The following is a 26129-nucleotide window of genomic DNA, read 5'->3' as shown; positions in this document are numbered from 1 at the left end:
TATGATACAGCGCGCGCACGCTAACCATTCAGCCATCCACCCCCCCCCCCCCTACATCGGGTAGAAATTGACTTAGTGGTGAATAAATCAACTTAATTTATCTTGTTGAAATGGATACCCTGGCTTGCCAGACGTGTTACTTTTAATACTCAGGCCAAACTTATAAACTATTGAACAACTATTTGAGGGGAGCTAATTTCATAATCAAGTATCTGGAATTAAAACATTTTTTTTAAATTTATTTATTTATTTTTTATGAGATTAGATAATCTAGAAAATAATTAAATAGGGCGTATTATTTCTGCAATTTCATTTGTAAACATATTTTATTTATTCATAAATCTTTTTTTTTTTTCAAAAATCTGTATAAATTTGATTTTTTAAAATCAATTTGGTCGTAAGCTCTCTATAATCCTACCATATTGTGTGATCTAAGAGTTTTAACGTCAGTCTATGATTGATATTGAACGTTACGTCAATGTTAATCTCAAGTAGCGTATATTGTCGTTAGGCCACACCAATTTCATTTTCTGTTCATGTGTCATGGGGTTGGATGGCTGAATGGTTAGCACGTGCGCGCTGTATCATAAGGCCTGTCATTGAGTCAACTGTACGTGAGATGGAGTAGGGTCATCTGTCCAACCTCGTGTGTTTTCTCCGGGTCCTCCGGTTTCCTTCCACTGCTAAAGACCCCTACACGCAAGCGAATTATTGAAATAAAATTAAACCATATGTTAGTCTCGAAATGACCTAGTTTGTGTCGTGTGGACATTACCCTCCCCCCTCCCCCCTCTCTCTCTCTCTCTCTCTCTCTCTCTCTCTCTCTCTCTCTCTCTCTCTCTCTCTCTCTCGCTCTCTGTTCATGTTCTGTTGATAAATAAGAAATCATCTGAAAGATGTTTTGTTTGAAATGTCAAAACTGTAAAATTTGCAACTAGGCGCTTTTGAACAGCACAATCAAGTAGGCCTACTTTTTTGTTTTTTAATTTAGCCTTTTCCGTAGAAATAAGACGGATTTTTTAAAAAAAATTATTTACAGGTGCTCCAGAAGAACAAAAAATCAAATTACCGCGGCCTTAAAAACAAGTTTTATTAGTAATAGCTTAATCTACACCGTTTGTCAATAACCTATATTAATCATAATAATATACCATAGATGATTAGATTACGTAACAATCGCCAGATTTCAATCTCTGTAGACCCAATCATCCAGATAATCTGTAAGCTAATTAATGCTACTTGTATAATGGTGTATATAGCAACCATTAATCAACGATAGACTTAGAGAGAATGGTTTGACATTCTGTTCACAGTTAGAGATTGATTTTAGTGACTGAACAAACGTCAGCCTTGACATATCTCACAGTCTGGATATTATATCTGATTTAATTTCCACCGTTACACATATCTTTGGATATAAAGATATAGATAGACCTGTTTTGGGATATATTCTAGCGTTGCCGAATTGCTGACTGGATTAATTGTCATAAAAGATTAAGTAAATATTACTTTATAATTAAAAACACTTATATTATTATCTATATATTGCACCACATTTTTGTTAAATATCGTCATTTGCTTGATAACGATTTCTGTATCGTAGCATATTAATAAATTCAGAAGTATAAGTGTTTTTAATTAGTGAAATCTACTTCTATATGTCTTATCAGGATAATATTACTTTATAGTTCGTCAATACCTTTTTCTCAACATATAGATCTATAGGATTTTTATTTTTAAATCAATAAAAAAATAATTTTTTTAAAATCCGAATTAAAAGTAATCAGTGACCAATCTTCTTATTAAAATAGAGACCCTATGCATTTTTTTAATAATTTGAATGTTCCACTTGTTTTCGCCATACTGAGTAGAGGACATCAAAGTACAATAAACCGAAACGAACTAAATTTCAGTATTTTGAACAGGGTGATTGTAGATTGGTTAGAAACTCGACTAAATAAGGACTTTAGAGTCATAGCGAATAAATATTATTTTATAGTTATTTTATCAATATGGACATTCGTTTGATTAGATGTGCCCACTGAATTTACACGCCTTTCCGATCATCAAGATATACAATTTGAATTAACAGAAACGGGAATACAGTTATCACGACTCTCTGTATTGGAGATTTAGATATCATTAATACTATAAAGTTACAAAATAATTGGAATCGCGACTTTTAGAAATCCTTGTATTGGTGATTTAAATAATATTTTAACTGAAGTTGATCGCGATAATATTAAATAAACAAAGAAGGAATAACCAAGTTTCATTTGAACGGATATTAATTAAAACGAATTTTATAAATGAATACAGTTATCAGGACTTTGATAATATAAATTTTCAAAATAATCGGGACTTTTAGAAATCCCTGTATTGGTGATTTAATTAATATTTTATTCTGAAGTTGATCGCGATAATAAATAGAAGAAATAACGAAGTTTCATTTGGATGTAAATTAATTAAAATGATTTTTATTAATTAATCTACCCGACCCGTCCCTAAAAGATAAATTAGATATATTTAGAATCTGAAGGGGGCGTTGGATGGCTGAATGGTTAGCGTGCGCGCGCTGTATCATAAAGTCTGTCATTGAGTCGACTGGCGTGGTTTCGATTCCCTGGTTGTACGTGACAAGGAGCAGGGTCGCCTGTCCAACCTCGTGGGTTTTCTCCGGGTCCTCTGGTTTCCTCCCACTGCTAAAGACCTCTATGCGCAAGCGAAATATTGAAATAAAACTAAACCATATGTTAGTCCCGAAATGACCTAGTTTGTGTCGAGTGGACGTTAAACCCCATTTCTCTCTCTCTCTCTCTCTCTCTCTCTCTAGAATCTAAAGATTTGACCGGAAATTAAAATATTTTTAGAAAATGAATTTATTCGAACTCCTCTTAAAAACAAATTAGATCAATCTATTTGGAATTTAAAGATTTTACCAGATTGGGTAAATGTATTTTTAAATTAAATATTTTACCAGAGACAGACGAAGAGGTAAACATGGACGCATTAACAGACAGACGTCGTCGACTGTATGGTACAGAACGAACGGTGAAAGCAGATGTAATGAAAGATACCCTGAAGAAAAGTGTTGTATTTAATGACGGAGAATATAATTTTACTAAAGATGGATTAAAAAATGGAATATGGAGCACCAGTTTTCAGACAGACTTTACCGTAAGTTTTTAATTCACCCTAAGAAACTTACATTTCAACTTATCATTTTTATGGTCTGTCATTGAGTCAAGTGGTATGATTTCGATTCATCGGTAGTACGTGACAAGGAGTAGGCTCGCCTGTCCAACCTCATGGGTCCTCCGGTTTCCTCCCACTGTTAAAGACCCATACGCGCAAGCGAATTATTGAAATAAAATTCAATGATAATTATAGTCCCGAAATGATCTAGTTTGTGTCGAGTGGACGTTAATCTATCGCTCTCTCTCTCTCTCTCTCTCTCTCTCTCGCTTTTGTGAGGGGATGGGTGTGTTTGGATATAATACCCCTACTGAATACATGATTATTCCCGTCTAGTGAGAGACATGGTGTTTAACATATACTCGGCACAAACCAAGTCATTTTGGGACTAACATATTGCGCGACTTAATAATATATAATTCGCTTGCGTACAGGGGTCTTTAGCAGTGGGATGGAACTGGAGGACCCGGCAAAATCCCACGATGTTGGACACGTTACCCTGTAGACTCCTTGTCATAAGTGTGGGGTGGAAACCACGCCACTTGGAGAATAAACCCGTTTAACAGCAGCCATAGTTCGAAAAAAATGTATATTTTATTAAACAGGCATTATATAAGAGCTAAATCTGTCTAATGCAGGTCTTTCTTTAATTTATTATGGTGTTTTTTATTTAAAGGGACGAGCACCTGACAATTTAGCTCAAGGAAAACCACCGACACAGGTTAGTAATCATTATTATTGTTTGTGGGGGCCACAGTGAATGGGGGATGTGGCGCTGGCTCACCAACCGGGTTCGATCCCTGTGTTGTTGGGGATTGCAATGACATTCTTCTTGGAGCATGCAGATGAGTAGTACATTAAAACTCAATCTGATTAAAATACAGATTATATTTCGTTTCGTTTTTTTTAAACTTCCGATGGCCTACACTACACGAAGATCTAGTCGGCTGTACTGGAAGGTCGCGTCAGGGGTCGTACGAGCGGCTTTTGACCCTATGACGCCAGACATTGATTAATCAATCAGTGTTGACGTTTCTAGTGGTTTACACACAGTTCCGTGCATCACACGCCAAAAACTCGCCGGAACAGACCGTTTCAGTGACTATTCCCTCACTTCAACCAGAACACTGGTAATATAACAACTCTTCTAGATCCTAGTGTAGTAAAGACAAGTAAAACAAAATTTTGAACTATAAAAAATGAAACGAAATTGGATCTGTGTTTTAATCAGATTGCTTAAATCCCAGTAAAAAGGACATTATTCCTATTTCTTTATAATAACTTGTTTGGGCCGTTTTCGTTGTTTTCTTAGAGGTTGGGTGTGTGTGTGTGTGTGGTGTGGAGGGAGGGGGGGGGGCTATTGTCGAAGCATTCTCTTTGTTTAAACTTACTTTATATATCTAAATATTCAACATTATTTGATTTTTAGTTAAATCACCATTTTGAGTTGACAGCACCTGATGTTCCAGATCAAACAAATTATCAGACTAGTTTGTCACATGATGATTATAACAAGAAAGGTGGCGTCAAGGTAACGTATATTATATACATCTGTTTATATAAAATGTTCGAGGAAATACATAATTATTAAACATACAATATGTATATTGAACATACATTATGTATATTAAATATACATTATGTATATTAAACATACATTATGTATATTAAACATACATTATGTATATTAAACATACATTATGTATATTAAACATACATTATGTATATTGAACATACATTATGTATATTAAACATACATTATGTATATTAAACATACATTATGCAAGAGCTAAATCTACCTACTGCAGGTCTTCCTTTATGTCTGAAATGCTATATAAATTATTAATGAGACATTAAATAACTTATCCAGAATATAATCAACTCGCGATGCCATCAATAGCCTGTGATATTTAACGGATTGGGATACATTTTTTTGAAAAATAATTAAACGTAAAAATGGATAATCGAGACTTTGTTTTCTTATATTTATCTAATCTCCCATAATACCCCTTTCACCTGTTACCCAGTATACCAAGTTGATATTTATCCAATTTAAAGTCTATACATGGTTCGACAATGGAAAAACAATTGTATACTACCCCAGCCCCCCCCCCCCCCATCACACACACACACACACACACACACACACACACACATCCCCCTCCCGTCCCCCAAATAATACAGAGGATACTTTCTATATTAACAGTTTTCTGAAGCCCAAGGCTATTGCTTCTCAAATCGTCTTTTTTTTCAGACCGTACCATGTCCCATAGACAGAACCATTAACTGGCCGGTAAGTTTGTTTGGTTTATATTATAACAAATATGTTTTGATTCTAACACATACGGGACAAACATCTATGTAGGCTACATTGTTATCTTGGTGTTAATGATGGAATCGCAAGATTCGTTTTGGTGTTTAGTTTTGGAGATCAGGCCGGTTGGGGAGGAGGACAGGCCGGTTGGGGAGGAGATCAGGACGGTTGGGGAGGAGAACAGGCCGGTTGTGGAGGAGATAAGGCCGGTTGGGGAGGAGATCAGGACGGTTGGGGAGGAGAACAGGTCGGTTGGGGGGGGGGCAGGCTGGTTAGGGAGGAGATCAATCATAGTCCGGGTATTCTGGGTTCTGCCTCACTTCGTGGTAGTGTATAGGACCACTAACTGCATGGTTAGTGGGTGTAGCCTCGCCTTGAATTTGATTCCCATTCGGTGCAAGGAGAATGTTAACCTGGCACAAAAATCTTTCGTGAACCCGCCCTTAACCCTATTATAATACAGAAGAAATTTCCTACCACCATCGCCACAAACAGGAAATCACTAATCAGCGTCGACGATGCATTATTTTGATTTTTATGTTTAACAGGATATGGCACCACAGTATATGGAGAATCCTACATTAGGTGATACAGAATATTCTAATCAGTACATGTCTACAGTAAGTTATCTTATTTAATTAAATCAATCCAATTTTATATGGATGCAGACCACAAAATATTTTCCATATTGGTTTTAATGTTAAAGTTAAGTCTTGTCCCTTTTACCTGACTTCAACTTTTCTTTTCGTTGGTCAGAACGCTCTCGACCACACACAACGTAACTTTGACCATATGAATCTTTCCACATTATTCCCCCACTCCCTATTCTCTCTACACAACCATAATTGTCTCCCTTTTGTCTAAAGCAGTGATTTTGAACCTTTTTTGCCAACGGCACACCTTGGAACACATGAAAAAATAGCGGTACACCTGGCTAAATATATATGAAAAATATTTGACATTGCGAAATAAAAACATCGACAGTCAGACGGCATACAGCCGTTGACAGAGACTAGTCATAAACACATAGAATGACTCAAACTAAATAAAGAAAAACACAGCTATAAACTTATCAGTTAGACACCAGTGAATACTCAATTGGGATCACGTGGTTTTTCGCATTTTCTTAGTGTGCCGTTCAAAATTTCGCTGCACACTTAGCAAGATCTCGCGACACGCCTGTGTCCCGCGGCACAATGGTTGAAAATCACCGGTTTAAGGCCTTGAATACGCTTTCCCAGTTTCGAATAATCTCAAATTGTTCAAGATAATCTATTTCAAAAATGAAATCAGTGTTAGCATAGAGTAATTCTGTGATTGCTTTTTTTCTATAAAATTTGTAATAATTTATATTCTGTATTAAATGTTTTGTAGGAACATGCGTTGATGGCCCCAGTTCACCCCAAGATCAACACATCAAAGGTTCAACTTCCACTCGACCCAGAGAAATATCAGAGACTAGGTGATGCTAGTATAGTTCTCGGATCAGATGTCAACAAGTAAGACGTGGTTCATTTGTTTACATCCATTTCAGAATCAAGGAATGATTTAGCGCTTAGCAACAAAATCAGATTTTATCCTATGATCAGATGAATTTTAGAATCCAGCAATATTTTAGAACTAAACAGTAGAATCAAGTTTCATATTAGTTTAGAGAGAGAGAGAGAGAGAGAGAGGGGGGGTTAACATTCACTCGATATAAACTAGTTCATTCGGGACTAACATTTTCTACAGGTTTATTGCAATAGGGGTCTTTTAGCAGTAGGTGAATAAACCCCGTCGTACACGAGCAAAGAAAATTTGACGGTATCTTCTAATTTTCTTTGACCGTGTACGAAGCCAGCAATTTATTTGACGGCCTATCGTGCACGAGCATAAGTTCCAAATCTTTGACACACTTATTTGACGAAAAGCTATGCATGCCAGCTTTTGTCAAATCTCATATGGCAAATTTCCTCTCATACACGAGCAAATTTCTTTGACCAATCTCCAATTGTCAAAGAAAATTTGCTCGTGTACGACGGGCTTAACACACTGTGTGGTATATGCCCGCCTTCATTAGCCCAGTCGGAACTTCACAGTAGGACGTTAAACCCCATTACATATGTATGTGCTACAGTTTATTGATTAGACATTATATAGGTCTACTATTGTGTATATAAGATTTCACGAGACACCTGGTATAACCTGTTAATTACTCTGTTAATTGATGAATTAAACCAATCAAATCAGATTGTTTTTATCACTGACCATCTGTACATTAATTATTTAACGTAATAGAATATAAGATCTATTTCTTTATAAGTTAAAACTATTCACTGTACGAGCTAGACCGCTGCTACAGGAAGGGCTTGGTTCGTTTTACGGGATAGAGAACACAGCTATAGGAAGGGCTTGATTCGTTTTAAGAGACCACTGCTATATTAAGGGCTTGGTTCGTTTTACGGGCTGGAGACCAATGCTATAGAAAGGGCTTGATTCATTTTACGTTTGAGTATCATGGTAAGTTGGTAATAAGTATAATATTAAAAAAACCCAAAACAACAGAAAGTTATAATATTAGGTTTAGATATATGTACCGTTGATTATAGATATGTGTACACCATAGTTAAAGCTATTTTATATACGGGGTAGGGTTTCAATCTGGGTAAGTTTGTAGTATAATTTAAAATAAAAATCCTAGAAAGTTATAATATTATGTTGATAGAGGGTCTCGGTAAATTGGTAGTGTTTTTTTATTAGATTTAGTACAACTGCATTAGTTACCAGTGCAGTGTTAACTAATATTCACTGTAATATATAGTCAAGCAGTAGTAAGAAGTTTTATTTTAATCTCTTTAAGTGCAGCCTGTGCTAATATTGATAAACTTTCAGTCAATCGTAAGATTTCTTAAAGATTTTTAATCCAGGCTGCCTGTTAAGAAAGTATATCCTCTGCAGAAGCGTATGGACAGTGCGGTGCCGTGGGCGCGTGATGGGGGAGAGGGGGCAGGAGGGGGTGCAAAGGGTGGTATTTTCATGTGTGTAATTGAACAAAATGTATATTTGGTTTGGACAGATATAAGTAGTAAGGATTTTAAATCAGAACATAATATATTAAAATTATATTTCTGTTTTACAGATTAGCCAGTGAACATCAGAGTTGCTTCTCAGAAGATAGATTAAAGGGGAGAACCAACCCATCAGCATCTCTGTCAAATACGTCATCTTTAAAAAATACGTCACACGTTTTTAGAGCTGGTGATTACAATAACTCCGGTAAGTTGGGATTTATTATTACAATAACTCCGGTACGCTGGTATTTATTATTACAATAACCTCGATAAGCTGGGATTTATTATTACAATAACCTCGGTAAGCTGGGATTTATTATTACAATAACCCCGGTAAGCTGGGATTTATTATTGTAATAATCCTGGTATAATAACAGCACTTGAATAAGACACATAAAACTACTACAGCTCTTTCGGTGGTTCGTAAAATGTAAGAACCTCGGTTGTTCGTCTTATCCAAATGAGTAGAATCGTTCCCTTGCCAATCACTCGTTCTTGCTCGGCCAACACCAGGAACAAACCAGAGCTATCCAGTCAGCGTCTTACTAGCTCAGCCACTGCGGCTCCCGTCCTTGTTATATATGTGATATTATTTTACAGGTGCGAGTTTTGAGACTAATAATATGACAGATTACGGACCTAGAACCAAATCACCATGTCAACAAGTTACAGCTAAACTTCTGCAACAAGCGTAAGTAACCAGCGATTTGAAGCGGGAAATGAAACTCGACTCAAACCATGGTTATTTCTAACTTGCTAATTTATTTCATTATTTCTCTTGTGTATATAGGGGTCTATAACAAGGGGGTGGGGCATACGATCCAGACAAAACCCACGATGTTAGGCGCACGCGTTAGACCGCTCGGCCACCCATACTTCCCATACCACCACCAGTGGAGTAAGAAGGGAATTCCTATTTAAGGCGCCATATCATCTTCAATGTTTTAACTAATCCCTCCCAGGATTCACCATCATTGATATCTTTATTTTACAACTTTGAGGAGTTGGATGGCCGAATGGTTAGCACGTGCGCGCTGTATCAGGAGGTCTGTCATTGCGTCAACTTGCGTGGTTTCGATTTCCTGATTGTACGTGACAAGCGTGGGGTCCCCTGTCCAGCCTCGTGGGTTTTCTCCGGAACTGGGTGTCAGCCCCGAAGTGATCTATTTACCCCCCCCCTCTCCTCTTTCTCTCTCTCTCTCTCTCTATTTCTCTATTGTACAACTTCATAAGATGGAAATGTTTGAATCAAGTTGGAATGATGGCACCAAAAGTTCTTTATGCTAACAATTGATATTATAATTTGGTGAAATACCTTAAATGCATAGTTATTCTTACATCGATGTCTAGGCATTACCCACCATCCTACCCATTTCCATGTCATAACCTTTCGGCTCTTTCTCCAGATTATCCCCTTGGCTACACAACACTTAACTGTATTAGAATTATGGGCTGTCAAACACCTTTTTTGTGGCTAAATCTATTTGTTATAGCCAGGTCATAAGGTTAGGGCACGTGATTTTTGGCGAGATTGTAGGTAAAGGTTAGGGTAAGCATTGCGACAAGGTTCAGGGTTGGGGTTAGAGTTGGGATTAGCACTAGCCCTGTTTACATCTCGTGATCTATGACGAAAAATTGAGCCGGCCTTATCAGTAGGCACTAACCTCCTTTTTTGTACCCTTTTAACGCTGCTTTCTGTTTTTGTAGAAACCCATCGATGAAGGTGGATTCTAGTTTATTAGAAGAAAATCATTTAAATAGACATGCCCAACAGGTGACAGTACCCGGGGTATATAGAGGTAAGTTTCTTGTTGCTTGTAAGGGGGTTCACGGTGGCTAAGTGGGTAAGGCACTGGCTCGCAAGTCTGGAGGTCAGGTGTTCGATCCCTGCATTGGCCGAGAAAGTTCACCCAGATTTCCGGCGTGGTTCTCCCTTGTCAGTGATGCAGGACGCAGGGCCTGACAAGGACAGCTGTCTAGTCGTTCGGATGGAACGAAAAACCGAGGCCCAGTGTACACATTGGCGTGCACGTAAACGATCCCTAGACAGTTGGAAAGCCGTAGTGCCGCTGTCCGGGGCAAAATTTCCCTCATAGCACACTGTATGGAGTATGTCCGTCTTCATTAGCCCAATTCGGAGCAAAACAGTAGGACGTTAAACTCATTTTGCCGCTTGTAAGAGGTGCTACGGTGGCTCAGTGAGTAAGACGCTGGCTCAATAACCATGAGACCCTGGGATCGACCCTGGTGATGGTCGAGAGGTTTCCTTGGGATTTTCCAGTCGGGTTTCCTTTTTGTCAGGGGCAATGGACAGTGGGTCGGACAATGGAGAAAGCATTTAGTCATTCGGATGGGACCAAAAAGCGAGACCCCGTGTAACATACCATCTCCGCATTTTAAGGATCCACTGACATTTGAACAGTAAAATAAGAGTAGGCCCGTCTTCATTATCCCGGTTGAAGTTAAACATCATTTTATTTTCTTTAGAAAGAGAGAGAGAGAAAGAGAGAGAGAGAGAGAGATGGGGTTTAACGTTCACTCGACACAAACTAGATCACTTCGGGGCTGACAAGCGATTCCGGTGAAAACCCACTGGGTTGTATTGGCGATCCTACCCCTTTTCACGAACACTCAAAACAAACTAGGTCATTTCGGGATTAACATATGGTTTAATTTTATTTCAATAATTCACTTACATGTAAGCAACTTTAGCAGTGGAGGGAAACCGGAGGACCCGGAGATTTAACGTCAACTCGACAGAAACTAGGTCATTTCGGGACTAAAATATGGTTCAATTTTATATCAATATTTCGTTTTGTGCGTAGGGGTCTTTAGCAGTGGAAGGAAACCGGATGACCCGAAGAAAACCCACGAGGTAGGACAGGCGACCCTACTTATTGTCACGTACAACCGGGGATTTGAAACCAAAATGCAAAATTGTCAGTAAGAAAAGTAAAACGCTAATTATGGCAAAGTTGTTCCTTCCAATTGGTTTGCATATGTCAGTGTACTTTGTGTGTTTGTGTCCGCTGGATTGTCGTTTGCGTGTATGTGTTGTCCGCTGGGTTGTCTTTTGCATGTGTGTCTTGTCCGCGGGGTTGTCTTTTGCATGTGCGTGTCTTGTCCGCTGGGTTGTCTTTTGCATGTGCGTGTGTTGTTCGCTGGGTTGTCTTTTGCATATGCACGTGTTGTCCGCTGGGTTGTCGTTTGCTTGTGTGTCTTGTCCGCTGGGTTGTCGTGTGTTTGTGTTTGTGTGTGGTGTGGTCATCCTGTACTTATTGCTACTTGCAATATTAATAACACTGTGAGAATTGTCGAAAACAATATATTATTGAACATTCCTTGTATCTGATTTTCCTGTTTTACAGAGGCTAGAGATGGCAGAAACGACCAAGAGAACGCACATTTTAAGGTAAAATCATATTAAATTGCATGCGCAGAACGCACTTTCTGATAAGGCGAGCACTGCTGTAGGCCTACTGTTCCTGGCTAGTTTTAATTTATATATAGATAAGTTTCTTTTTTCGAAACAGTCAGCAGTTAAAAACAAATGATTTAATTGATATACTTGAAGACAAAATTGTCTTAAATCGACATAAAACTCAAATCATAAAAATGATAGAGGTCTTGTTTTACCCAATTCATAGAGGTCCTGTCTTGTTTTACCCAAATCATAGAGGTCCTGTCTTGTTTTACCCAATTCATAGAGGTCCTGTCTTGTTTTACCCAATTCATAGAGGTCCTGTCTTGTTTTACCCAAATCATAGAGGCCCTATCTTGTTTTACCCCAATTCATAGAGGTCCTGTCTTGTTTTACCCAAATCATAGAGGTCCTGCCTTGTTTTACCCAAATGATAGAGGTCCTGCCTTGTTTTACCCAAATGATAGAGGTCCTGTCATGTTTTACCCAAATCATAGAGGTCCTGTCATGTTTTACCCAAATCATAGAGGTCCTATCTTGTTTTACACAAATCAATGGCTATATGTATATTTAAAAACATTCTTCTCTTGTTTTAGTTTGGAACAGACGAGTCCACTGTAGAATCTTTGTATTCTAAAGATTTCCTTCTGGCTTCTCAAAAACCCAGAAGTCGACCCAATTTTTATAAAACACCGTCCTCTGGCAAGGTATGTAAATTATTGTTACGCATTCTACTATAGAACTATCCAAAGTCGAATAGACCGAGAGCTAAGTAGTAAATTTATTTATAGGTTCGTGGTGGTTCAGTGAGTAGGCAATGGCTCGCTAACCTGGAGGCCCCGTGTTTGATTCCGGCGTTGGTCGGGAAATTGCCCATCGATTCTCCGGCGTGGTTTTCTCGTGTCAGTGGTGCATGATACAGGACCTGGCATGAGACACGGTCTAGTCGTTGGGATGGAACACAAAACCGAGGTCCCGGGTGACACATTTGTGTGCACGTAAAAGAAGACTCATACTCATACTTATACTACACACTGCATGGCGTATCCCCGTCTTTTGTAGCCCGGTTCCAGTAGAACGTTAGATATACAAAAATAACAATGATCAGTGTTTTAAATACCGCTGATGTCCCTATTATTCAAGACGCACGTAGCCATTTAAAGTTACAATTTCATATTTTCTAAGAAAGTCAAAACATAATTATATATTTCTATGTCTTTTGCCCAATAGGTTGTCAACTCACTATTATACGATCATAGGTTATCTTTCTCACACTTAAAAATCTTCACACCGGAAATAATAACACAATTACCCCCTAATTACCTCCCTTGTTTTCCTATTCCCCACCATGGAATAGCTATCTTCAAACGTTTGAATTTGAAGTTGAAAATGATATTTTTGCCAATTTCTCAACTGGTAATAGTGAATTATGGGATTTTATAGGATTATTCTTTAACGAGGTAGGACTGTTTATAGATACCATCTATTTTAGGGCTTTATTTTAATATATTTTAAAAATATAACTTAAAAATATGAAATTGTAACTTTAACCCCTCGGAAAGAAAACGTCGGGAGACATTGGACAATGAACTTGAATCCCGGTAACGGCTAAAATAGTGTTTGGTTAAGGCCTATGTACACCGACGATTTTCTGTCGCCGAAAGCCCGATTACTTCTTGGTGACAAACTGCTGGGTTCTAAACCGATTTTCAATCACGACGTTTCACCGGCTCTGTTTGTTATGAACTATTTTTATATTTTATGTGTTCTATTCAGATTATACAGAATGACCCGATATTTTCTAAATTTGGTGAATCACAGAACAGCACCGATTTCTACAGAAAACCAGTTGAACAACGAATTGTAAGTTACTATAGATACTACATTAAAACAGTCAGAAATATATGAATCTTTATGTCAATGATGTAAACCTGTTTCGCCTTATTTATTTTGTGACAAGGAGTAGGGACGCCGTCCAACCTCGTAGGTTTTCTCAGGTCCCCTGGTCCCCCCCCCCCCCGCTAGTACGGGACAAGGCGTCCGGTCGTCCGACAACCTTGTAGGGTTTCTCCAGGTTCTCCGGTTTCCTCCCACTGCTAAAGACCCCTACGCGCAAGCGAATTATTGAAATAATATTAAACCATATGTTAGTCCTAGTTTGTGTCGCGTGGGCGTTAAACCCCATTTCGCTCTCTCTCTAGGAAATGAAATGAAATAAAATGAAATGGGATGTAACGTCCTACTGTTCTGCTCCTAACCTGGGCTAATGAAGACGGGCATACGCCATACAGTGTGCTATGAGGGAAATTTTGCCCGGGCAGTGGCGCTACGGCCTACTCTTATATCGAATTCCAACTGCCAAGGGATCTTTTACGTGCACGCCAATGTGTACACAGGACCTCGGTTTTTCGCACCATCCAAACGACTAGACAGCTGTCCTATGTTCAAATCCGACACATAGGATCGCATCGAGAGTTGATTATGGTCTTTTCATGTTAATAAATGTCTAATTAATAATTTATATAAAATTTCAGGCCTAAAGAAAGACCTGCAATAGGAAGATTTAGCTCTTGCATAATGTATGTTTAAATTTATAATTGCAGCAAGCTAATGGTAAAACTGAAGCTGATAATAATATGGCTAGACGACATGGTAGAAACGTTACTCTTACATCAAAAGATAAAATTAACCCTAATGATATGCTCGTCTCGTGTAAGTATGAATATCAAGAGTCGGCCTTCTGAAATGCGGTCCCTAGATAGATTAATAGTCAAGTTTTATTTGTATTGAAAGGATTTATAAAAACAACTAACCAGAAATGATAACTTTTTCTATGAAAAATATCACAAATACCCCGTAAGTTCGAAGACAGTTAGACTTGACAACGGGCTTTAAATGAAATGAACCGGGAAAGAACCTTACTCACTGGTCCACCATGGCTCCCAACTCGTCTGTGATACATGTACACGCCACAAGTCATTCGGTGTACATCTGACCACGTTGCTACAAGTCGCAACGTAACAAACAACAAACGGAGAGAGAGAGAGAGAGAGAGAGAGAGAGAGAGAGAGAGAGATGGGTTTAACGTCCACTCGACATAAACTAGTTCATTTCGGGACTAACGCATGGTTCAACGCATCGTATTAGAGAGAGAGAGAGAGAGAGAGATGGGTTTAGACACAAACCAGGTCATTACGGGACTAACATATGGTTCAATTTTATTTCAGTAATTCGCTTGCGCGTAGGGGTCTTTAGCAGTGGGGGGAAACCGGTGGACCCGGAGAAAACCCACGGGGTTGGACAGGCGACCGACCATACTCCATGTCACGTACAACCGGGGAATTGAAACCAGGCCAGGTGTCTCAATGTCAGACCTCATGATACAACGCGAATGCGCTAACCATTCGACCATCCAACTCCCCAACAAACGGAGAGCACGAATAGTCCCGTGAGTAAGCGGGAGTAAGGTGGTGCTTCGCTAACAAAATTAGTCCGTCGCGCCACTACCCGGGCACAATTCCACCATAGCACACTGCTTGGCGTGTGCCGATCTTCATTATACCTGTTGGTGCAGAAAATTAGTCCGTTGCGCCACTACCCGGGCACAATTCCCCTCATACCAGACTCATGCTTGGTGAATGCTCGTCTTGATTTTCCCGGTTGATGCAGAAAATTAGGAGCTTAAACCCCATTTCATTTCATTTCAAGTAGTGCATGAGGCAAACTATGCATACTCCCTTAGTTACCACGACCCCGCTCCTCGGGATGTCATTTATTTTTCATTTGTTAATAACTAGCTTACTCACATGTCACTCTCTTTAGACCATGTGATACCATTTCTTATTTGAGGCGTCCATATAGCTAATATTTATATTGTTAAACCACTTCCTCGTTTCAGTATCACATGGCGATTTTATGGCCCCGCCCTCCACATTTAAACCTATGACACCAAAGAGAGCCCCACCTGTCAGGTTTGATTTTCTGAAAGCCAATGATGCTCTTCCTTATTCGGCTCCTATCAGTGGAAGTGAGGCTAAGGTAAGGTGAACTCGTTTTGTATAATTATGTCCTTAAAGATACATTATGTAACATTTAGATAAAGAGCTAGCCACTCTTACTACAATAGTTCGAAAATAGGTAAAATGAATAATTTGAAAATTTCATTAAAATTACTCTATTGCGAGCGAAGATATTAGCCTTTGAAGGTTTGACAAGACGTGTGCAATAATTTCAACCACCGTACTGGTTGTACGAAGCTAAGTCTCGCTCCTCCATTTTTAGCTTAAATCAAAATATGGCTGAACTGTTCTAATCTATTTAATATCGGAGAAATCCGATGCCATCGAGAGTTGATTAAGGTCTGGATAAGTTAATCAATGTCTAATTAATAATTTAGAAAACATTTCATGCCTAAAGAAAGACCTGCAATAGGCAGATTTAGCTCTTGCATAATGTATGTTTAATTAAATATGTAAAGGAAGCGAAACTATCAAATCCGTATTCTTTTCTTGAACCAGGAGGTGTTTCCATACATTTTGTAAACGTTTTCTTGGGGAGACGCGCTTAAAATGGGCCTAAAGGAATCTGCCAATTCGATTAAGATCGGCAAGACATTTGGCTTGCTTGTTTTTTGGCCCAAGATCACCTCGATGGCATCATGACCGGTTCCTCTTTCAAAGAGTACTTGTTTTCAGTTTTTGAGATGTCAGTGGCGGCAGTCGGTCTGAATCAGAATATTTTTTCAAAAAGTAAAGAATAGTCCAAAACTGCAAAACGAGCCGCATCTCTGATTTGGGGGAAAGGGCTTAGTACAGACGGTTGTCACTTTAAAATATGTCAGCCTTACAGTGGTTTTGTACAAGGGAGTGAGTCTACTACTACCTGGTGTTTTAAAGTCTTCTTCCACAGAAGTGATATGGCAGACAAGGGAGTGGGTCACAAGCACTACTTTCTTGTTTTGATATGATGTCATGATTCCAAGATGGTCGCGATGACGTCGTGCTCGGTTCCTTCTTTTTCTTAAAGGTCGAATTCGAGTATATTTAGTGACGAGCATGGTTTTAAACATTTAAAAAAATAGTTATTCATTGTTGTCGATAAGGAAACATGCTTGGACATTTTTTTGATTGACTAGAACCAAGTATTGTCATTTGTATATAACATTTCAACTAGGAAGGAGGGTGGGGGGCACGAAGGGGGAATCACGTGGCTAAGTGGGTAAGACGCTGGCTCGCTAGCCTGGAGGTCGGGTGTTCGATCCCTGCATTAGCCGAGAAAGTTCATCCCGATTTTCCGGCGTGGTTCTCCCTTGTCAGTGATGCAGGACGGAGCGCCGGACAAGGACAGCTGTCTAGTCGTTCGTACACATTGGCGTGCACGTAAAAGATCCCTTGGCAGTTGGAATTCGATATAAAAGTAGGCCGTAACGCCGCTGCCCGGGCAAAATTTCCCTCATAGCACACTGTATGGCATATGCCCGTCTTCATTAGCTAAGGTTAGGAACAGAACAGTAGGACGTTAAACCCCATTTCATTTCGAGGGCACGAGGAAGGTGAACCGTTTGATCGTAATCTGATAGCCAACACTACAATGTATATCATAACCCTTATTATATTTTCTTACACAGAACACATTTACTGGAACGTTGATGAATGGCTACGAGGCGTTACAGAGACGATATGCCAAGGAATACAATTGTCGATCGGGAGTCGAACTCAACAGAGATACACATTTCACGATCGGTATTGAAAATCTAACACCGGACCATACGACTGAAAACAGATCGATGTTTACTGGGGCGCCGATAGCTGATCGGATCCAGAGGACAGCTGGTATCAGAGAGATTATACCGGAGAGACAGTTCAGTCATCTCAGCGTCAGTGAAAATACGTCCGATTACACAGCGGCCGATCCTTACGTTGCGAGTACGAAGGAAGCATTACGAGCCAGGAATCTCTGCATGAGCGAAAGAAATTCCGGAAAGAAACAGACACCGTTTGAAACATCGGTGATGAGAAATGATTTTGTTCCACTTGACTCTTCAAGGTAAATTATAGTGTGTTATCAAATAAACCCAATAACGTACTACTTGAATTAATACAATGAAATGTGCTATATATAACGTCCAACGACAGTAGGTTATTCCAATTTAAGGGAGCGCTTTCACCAATTTGTTTAGTAACACTGACCCATACCCTAACCCTTCTACATCATATTAGAGAGGGGGGGGGGGTAACGTCCACTCGACACAAACCAGGTCATTACAGGACTAAAATATGGTTCAATCTTATTTCAATAATTCGCTTGCACGTATGGGTCTTTAGCAGTGGACAGGCGACCCTACTCCTTTTCCCGTACAACCGGGGAATCGAAGCCACGCCATTTGACTCAATGACAGACCCTTTGAATGATGCAACGCGTAAGCACTACCCCCCCCCCCCCACATTGTATTAAGGGTTGACGTAAAATGATGGCTATTAAAACACCAAGTTTTTTTGGTTCAATGACAACCAGGTGCTCCTCAACTGATCAGTTTTTGTCTCCTTTACGAATCATTTAGATATATAATATTAATTAATATTCATAAATGAATACACAGACAATAGATTTTGAATTGAATAGACTATTCAAATTGTAAAATTAACATAAAATTATTCTCCATGTTTGATATTTTCTAGGTTTACAGAAAGTCATCAGAAGAGAATAGAACAAGTTAATAAAATATTTAACCAACCTCTAGAAAAATCACACCTGTTTCACACAGATACGTCAGGAGGTTTGTATTATTTATTGGTGATATTCTAGCCGACACTCCACGGTGCAGGACGGAGCGCCTGACAAGGACAGCTTTCTAGTCGTTAGGTTTGCACACACAAACAAACGAGGTCCCGTGTACACATTGCGTGCACGTAATATGACCCTTGTGGGGTTTAACGTCCACTCGACACAAACTAGGTCATTTCGGGACTAACGTATGGTTCAGTTTTATTTCATTCGGGGTCTTCAGCAGTGGGAGGAAACCAGAGGACCCGGAGAAACCCAAGGGGCGATCCTACTCCTTGTTCAAGCGGGGAATCGAAAACACGCCGCTTGACTCGATGACAGACCTTATGACTCAACGCGCATGCGTTACCAATTTGACACCCCCCCCCCCCCCCAGCCTACATCAAGAAACAGCTGGAATTGTATATTAGAGTAGATCGTAGCACCGCTGCCCGACCAAAATCTGACGATTGACATGGGGATCATGGTTGTGCGCTTTAGTACGGCCCGATTCCTAACCTCGTGGGTTTCCCCGGTTCCGCTCACATCGTGAATGATTGATATAACGATATACAATGTGTTAGTAATAGACGACTCACTCATTGAACTTACTATCTCCAACTTGTTTCACTATTCTATACAACTCTGGAATTATAATAATTTTCGTGATGGTGAGATTTTTATTTTTTATTCTAGGTAACAACATGGTGTCAACGTCTATGAATGATTTTGTTAAACCCGAACATATGTCAGGTAATACAAGGTTTATCGTTAAAACAAAATGATATGAAATGGGGTTTAACGTCCTACTGTTCTACTCCAACTGGGCTAATGAAGAAGGGCATACGCCATACAGTGTGCTATGAGGGAAATTTTGCCCGGGCAGCGGCACTATGGCCTACTCTTATAACGAATTCCAACTGCCAAGGGATCTTTTACGTGCACGCCAATGTATACACGCGACCTCGGTTTTTCGTCCCATCCGAACGACTAGACAGCTGTCCTTGTCAGGCCCTCCGTCCTACACCACTGACAAGCGGAAGCCTTTATAAGAGTAGGCCGTAGCGCGACTGTCCAGGTAAAATTTCCCTCACAGCACACTGTATGGCGTATGCCCGTCTTCATTAGCCCAGTCGGAGCAGAACAGTAGGATGTTAAACCCCATTTTATTTCATTTTCAAATAAGACCATGTTTAATAATCTCGATGTGCCGAGTGGACATGTTTATCTTTATTTGATGTATGACTACCTGTTGATGATTAAACTAAAAGGGTTTATCGTTACCAAGGTTACTGATATATGCAGAATTATGGCGATTTACCCATTGACGAGTCAATCCTACAAGAAATAAGTCTAAATGGGCGGTAAAAGTTTTCTATTTGAAGAATGTTTGATATACTTTGTATTGATTTTTTTAGTTTATTCAAACGTTCAGGTCAAACGACCAGACTTCCGCTCACTTTATTTAATAGAGGTGGAAGGGTGGGGCTCTCTTGATCTTAAAGTACAGGTTAAACGAATCCATCTTCTTCTGAGGCATATGTACTAGATACTCTATTATTTAGTAGAGGTGGGTGCGTTTTAGTGGTGGTGGGGGGGAGGGGGTATCTTTTTTCAAACGTTCGGGTCAAACGACCAAACTTCCGCCCACTTTATTTAATTGAGGTGGGGAGGGAGAGGTTTATCTTGTTCCAAAGGTACCGGTTAAACATACATTATACAAGACCCAAATCTGCCTATTGCAGGTCTTTCTTTGGGCCTGAAATGTTATATAAATTATTAATTACACATTTATTAACATGAAAAGAACTTAATCAACTCTCGGTGCCGTCTTATGTGTCGGATTTTCACTGAATTTGAATCCGTTTTGCTGCTCAATGCTCATTGATGATTTAATCCAAAAATGGATAATCGAGAATATGTTTTTTATAGTAATGATGATCGAGGCTAGGCCTAAAATTCAAACTCTAATATCTCGGTTCAGAGTGGAGCAATCTGACTGAAATTTTCAGCATATTCCCTTTACATTATCTAGTTTGCCAGCTATTTATCTAATCGTCCATAATATCCCTTTAAATGAACGCAAGCTTCCTCACATTTGCTGCTGTTACAGAAAGTGCATTTTAAAATGTTTAATTTGATTTTGTGTTTCAGGACAGAAGTTATTAGGTGCAAGATAGATCAAAGTTTTATTTATTGATGTACATGATTTTATATCAGTTTATATTTATTATATTTAATATCCATAAAAAATTAGTTTCTGTAGTTTGTCTAACGCATGCGCTTTATTCATAAGGTCTGTCATTGAGTCATTTAAGGATTAGCTAAAAGCCCGATGACGCATATCCAACATTCATCACGCACACAAGGTAGTCCGGTTCATATTACCACAATGCCCCCCCCCCCCCGAAAAAATGTTTTGCCCCCCCCCCCCCCCGAAAAAGAATTTGGTGACCATAGATCTAAAATACCTACTGTAGACTATGCCGGGTGTGCCCCCCTAAAAACTTCACTGCCCCTCCGAAGCTAGCAAGCTGGCTACGGGCCTGTCGACATGGATACACGATTTATTTGTCGGTTTATATCAACATTGATGTTGTGATCTTACTGGGAAAAGATGGCCTTCTGATATCCAATATTTAAGACAAAATAAACATTTTACAATTTGGTACACGAATCGTGTACCATAATGCGTTTCAGCACTATTTGTAATAAGGGACTCAAAAAACGAGGCTAGGCATATTTCACAAGTCAGGATCAAACGGTGACGCTTTATTCTTATCTGGAGAGCATGCCCAATAAATACTATCGGCGTAGACTGGAATAACCAGACGCTAGAGATTGAAATTCGATTGAGAATACTGGCGTATTTCGCCGAACCTAACTGATTAGAAATTACAGTAAAAACAGAAACGATTGAAAATAAATCAATTTATATACATTCATATTACATTATTGTATGACCCATTTGTGTCAATTGCTAGGTCCCAAATATTAGCGACTTAGCTCCTTTAAATGTGTTTTAACCAAAATGATTATTATGCTGTTGAGGTTGTGTTTTGTCCTTGCCTGTGATACGGACGGTCGGGTTGCCGAGTTGTCTAAAGCGTGTGTTTAGATCATAAAGTCTGTCACGGAGTCTAATGGTGTGGTTTCAACCGCCTGCCTAACCTCGTGGGTTTTCACCGCGTCCTCCGCCCGATCACTCCCTTACTCCCACTGTTAAAGCCCCTTCGCACAACCGAGTTATCGAAATGAAAGTGTACCAATAGTCAAGAGGAAAATCCCTTGACCGAGCAGTGGATTTAATGCAGATTTGTCTCCCTTTAAACAAAGGTCTCATTGTTGATGAGTCGTTCATGGTGCTATCGAAATAAATGAAATAAAATGGGGTTTCACGTCCTACTGTTCTGCTCCGATTGGGCTAATGAAGACGGGCATACGCCTTACAGTGTGCTATGAAAAAAAAATTTGCCTGGGCAGTGGCACTATGGCAAAGTTTTCTTCATAGCACAGTTTATGACATATGCCCGTCTTCATTAGCCCATTACAGGAGCAGAACAGTAGGACGTTAAACCCCATTTCATTTCATTCAGCGCCGCTGCCCTGGCAAACGTCTCTCGACACAGTGCATGGTGTACATAGGCTGCCCGTCTTCGTTAGATCAATCGGTGCAGAGAGGTGAAACGTTAAACCACATTTCATTTCGGGGATCACGTGGCTAAGTGGGTAAGACGCTGGCTCGCTAGCCTGGAGGTCGGGTGTTCGATCCCTGCATTGGCCGAGAAAGTTCATCCAGATTTTCCGGCGTGGTCCCCCCTTGTCAGTGATGCAGGACGGAGGGCCTGGCAAGGACAGCTGTCTAGTCGTTCGGATGGGACGAAAAACCGAGGTCCCGTGTACACATTGGCGTGCACGTAAAAGATCCCTTGGCAGTTGGAATTCGATATAAGAGTAGGCCGTGGCGCCGCTGCCCGGGCAAAATTTCCCTCATAGCACACTGTATGGCGTATGCCCGTCTTCATTAGCCCAGCATAGGAGCAGAACAGTAGGACGTTAAACTCCATTTTATTTCATTTCATTTCCACATTTCATTTCATTTCATTTAATGGTTTCGATTCCCCGGTTGTACGTGACAAGGAGTAGGGTCGCCTGTCCAACCTTGTGGGTTTTCTCCGTGTCCTCCGGCACCCTTCTACTGCTAAAGACCCCTACGCGCAAGCGAATTATTGAAATAAAATAAAACCATATGTTAGTCCCGAAATGACCTAGTCTGTGTCGTGTGGACGTTAAACTCTCTCTCTCTCTCTCTCTCTCTCTCTCTCTCTCTCTCTCTCGCACGATTGCATACAAAGTAGGAATATTTTTGAAATAAAAAAAAACCATAAAGTTATAAATATGCCATATCTATCTGCCAATACCATGTGAAGTGTCGGTTATCGTATAAATATACATTTTATAATAAATATGCCATTTACATCTCCGTCTCGTGTTGCCAGAGATTATCAAGGTGTTATCGCGCGCTGACAAAAGGGCGCGAAAGTTTATCGTACATTTCCGTAAATTAATGTAATACTTCCGGCACGGCGGATAAACTCCGGAAACAATATCAAAAGGGATCAATTAATGCTTTCTTCGTTTCCATTTGGGTATCTTTAAATCGTTTTTATTAATAAGTTGGCTAGCTAGTATGTTATATTTGGGCTAAGGCTGCACCAATTCGCGTGCGCTTAGATAATAAAAATCAAAAATATGACAACTAGTTTACGACATCACCCTCGGTTTGAAGCGGACGTTAAACACCAAGAACAACAACAATACCAGTTCGAACACGATTGACATGTGTGTGCTTTAGACATTGATTGATTGACTTCGGTTTTAGGTGGCTAGATCTATTTGTTAAGGCCAACTAAATTGTCGTCAAGGTCGCTTTAATGTAAATAAGGTTAAGGCAGGTGATTGTTGGCGAGATTGTAGGTTAGGGTTAGGGTAAGCGCTAGCCCTGTTTACATCTCGTGACCTTTGACCAAACTTGAAGTTGGCCTTATCAAATGGATTTAACCGTTTTTGGTATGATGTCACAATAACATGATGGCTCCGATTTAATAGGATAAAGCTGGATGGCGGAAATATCGGTTTCGAAGGAAATTTAAAATAAACTAAATGCAAACTGATAAATATAACAAATAAAATGAACAGGGGTTTAACATCCAATCGACAACTTTTCCACGCCAACCGGGTTAATGAAGACGGACACGTTGTCGCCTACTCCTCGTCGAATTCCAATCGTAAAGGGTTCTTTTACGTGCACGTCAAAGTGTAGAAGGGACTCCGGTTTTTTTGTCCCATGCGAACGACTAGGTGCTCTTCCTTTGCCAGACCCTCCTTCTCACACCGCTGACCAGAGGACAAAAACACTGTATATTCCCGTGGAATTGTTCGGTCGTCACACCACTGACCAGAGGAAAAGAATTCTGGAAAACCCACTGGAATTTGCTAGTCGACCCGAGGCTCGTATCCTGGGGCCTGTTTCACGAAATTTTAACTAAAATGAAAATTCAAATTTTAGTAACTTGATTGGATAATATTAGGTTGATTTTAGTGCTTAGCCAATCAAAAATGAAGTATCTACTAAAATTTTGATTTTATCTTTGGTTAAGATTTCGAGAAAAAGAGCCTTGGGCGTTTTGGTTGATGAGTCAGCACCCTATTGACTCATCCACCATGGCGCACATACAGATTGCTACTAGCCGACATAAAATTGTATTCCGTGTCGTTTTATGTTGTGAGCCACTTCCCGGTTGATGCCCAAATGTAGGACGTGTTTCATTTCATTTCAGTCTGCGCCTTACTCACCTATCCACCGTGGCCCACTTACAGATTGGATCTTTGATGGCCGCTAGCCGAGGTAAAATTATATTCCGTGTCGTTTCATTTCTTTTATCTGCCAACACCTCAGTCAATCTAAAAACAGTGTTTACAATATAATTATTTAAAATATTATTTTAATTATTCAAACGATCGGAAACGAGTTTATAATTGCTGTTCTAGTTAAAAGCACATTTTAGCTGCAGAAGATCAATAGATGTTCAGGTTTTGAAATTTAAACTGCTCAGAAAGAACCCACTTTGATTTATCTCACGGTAAACCATCAATATATATATTTAATTTTTATATAAAGTATAAAATTCAGACCATTCTGGCCCCGAGTTGACAAAGCATTCTCATACTTCGAATATACTCAAATTGGTCGCCTTATTTTAACTAAAATATAGTCCTTTATAAAACTTTGTTTTGTTTAATGTATCAAATACATCAATAAGAAACTATGTGTAAAGTTTTGTGTTTGTGATTGAAATTTGAGTAAATTCTTAACTTAAGTCTTAGAATACTTTGTGAACTCGGGGCCTTGTGCAAGAGGGGTTGGCGGGGCCGGGTGGCCTAACGCATGCGAGTTAGATTTTTATTTCTGTCATTAAGAAAAATGGAGTGGTTTCGATCTTAAGCTCGTACGTGACTCCCCGGTGATTACAAATTGAACCATATGTTAGTCCCGAAATGTCCTAGTTTATGTAGAGTGGACGTTAAACCTATTTCTAATTACCGAGATTATGACGAACCAAAAATCAAAGTCGTGCTTCTCTTTTATTTGATATAAAAAAATAGACGACATAGTATTAAAATAAAAAAAGGCAAAGAAAATGAAGAAGAAAGTAAATGAAGACTTTGATATATTACTAGTGTTAGGTACAAGAGGTGGGTTATTATTATAAGTGGATTCTTGGCTGCCTATCTGACGCCGAGTCTCAATGTTAAAGATCTTTACAACCCAACCCACACAGGCTGCCAACTGACTTTATCAACTAGTGCTTCTTTTTCTGATCTAATTAAAATAGGCTTCAAATTAAAACTAGTTTTACATATTTTAGGTCGACAGTTAAAACAGTAGAATCTCCCAATCTATGCTGGTTTGATCACTGACACGATGAAAATGAAATGGAATTAACGTTCTTCTTTTCTGGAGAGAGAGAGAGAGAGATAGAGAGAGAGGGAGAGAGAGAGATATATTGGTTTAACGTCCACTCGACACAGACTACGTCATTTCGGGACTAACATATGGTTTAATTTTATTTCAATAATTCGTGGAAGGAAACCGGAGGACCCGGAGAAAACCCACGAGGTTGGACAGGCGACCCTACTCCTTGTCACGTACAACCGGGGATTCGAAACCCCGCCAGACTCAATGACAGGCTTTATGATACAGCGCGCGCGTGCTAACCATTCGGCCATCCAACCCGCCTTCTTTTCTGGACCAATCGTATTAATGAAGACGCGGATCTTATAGACCCAATTATAAGTGGGTTTTGTAGACCTAAATAAGATG

The 26129-nt window shown here is 39.6% G+C and overlaps 1 protein-coding gene and 1 long non-coding RNA gene across 2 annotated transcripts; both read left to right on the top strand.

Annotated features, from left to right (window-relative positions):
• The first annotated feature begins 3869 nt into the window (after nt 1–3869).
• On the top strand, nt 3870–20963 carry LOC126821620 (uncharacterized). The gene is made up of 13 exons (XM_056100900.1): nt 3870–3916; nt 4625–4726; nt 5450–5488; nt 6058–6129; nt 6884–7008; nt 8631–8767; nt 9163–9253; nt 10270–10361; nt 15882–16021; nt 17610–18028; nt 18661–18758; nt 19442–19498; nt 20900–20963. The coding sequence occupies exons 4-13, from the start codon at nt 6061–6063 to the stop codon at nt 20923–20925; spliced, it is 1254 nt and encodes a 417-aa protein (XP_055956875.1). The 5' UTR covers nt 3870–3916; nt 4625–4726; nt 5450–5488; nt 6058–6060; the 3' UTR covers nt 20926–20963.
• Nucleotides 11939–14693, top strand: LOC130012968 (uncharacterized). The gene is made up of 4 exons (XR_008788212.1): nt 11939–11974; nt 12580–12690; nt 13760–13846; nt 14587–14693. It is a non-coding gene; the product is annotated as an uncharacterized LOC130012968 (long non-coding RNA).
• Nucleotides 20964–26129: the final 5166 nt, after the last annotated feature.

The sequence above is a fragment of the Patella vulgata genome, chromosome 5 (genome assembly GCF_932274485.2).
Source record: "Patella vulgata chromosome 5, xgPatVulg1.2, whole genome shotgun sequence".
NCBI lineage: Eukaryota > Metazoa > Mollusca > Gastropoda > Patellidae > Patella > Patella vulgata.
This window is presented reverse-complemented; position numbering and strand designations above follow the sequence as displayed.

Excerpts from the sequence above, each read along its gene's own strand:
- LOC126821620 (XM_056100900.1), top strand. The coding sequence starts at position 6,061 with ATGGCACCACAGTATATGGAGAATCCTACATTAGGTGATACAGAATAT. Across the intron at positions 10,362-15,881 it reads AGTACCCGGGGTATATAGAG|TATCACATGGCGATTTTATG; the intron begins GTAAGTTTCTTG and ends TCCTCGTTTCAG. Across the intron at positions 19,499-20,899 it reads TAAACCCGAACATATGTCAG|GACAGAAGTTATTAGGTGCA; the intron begins GTAATACAAGGT and ends TTTGTGTTTCAG.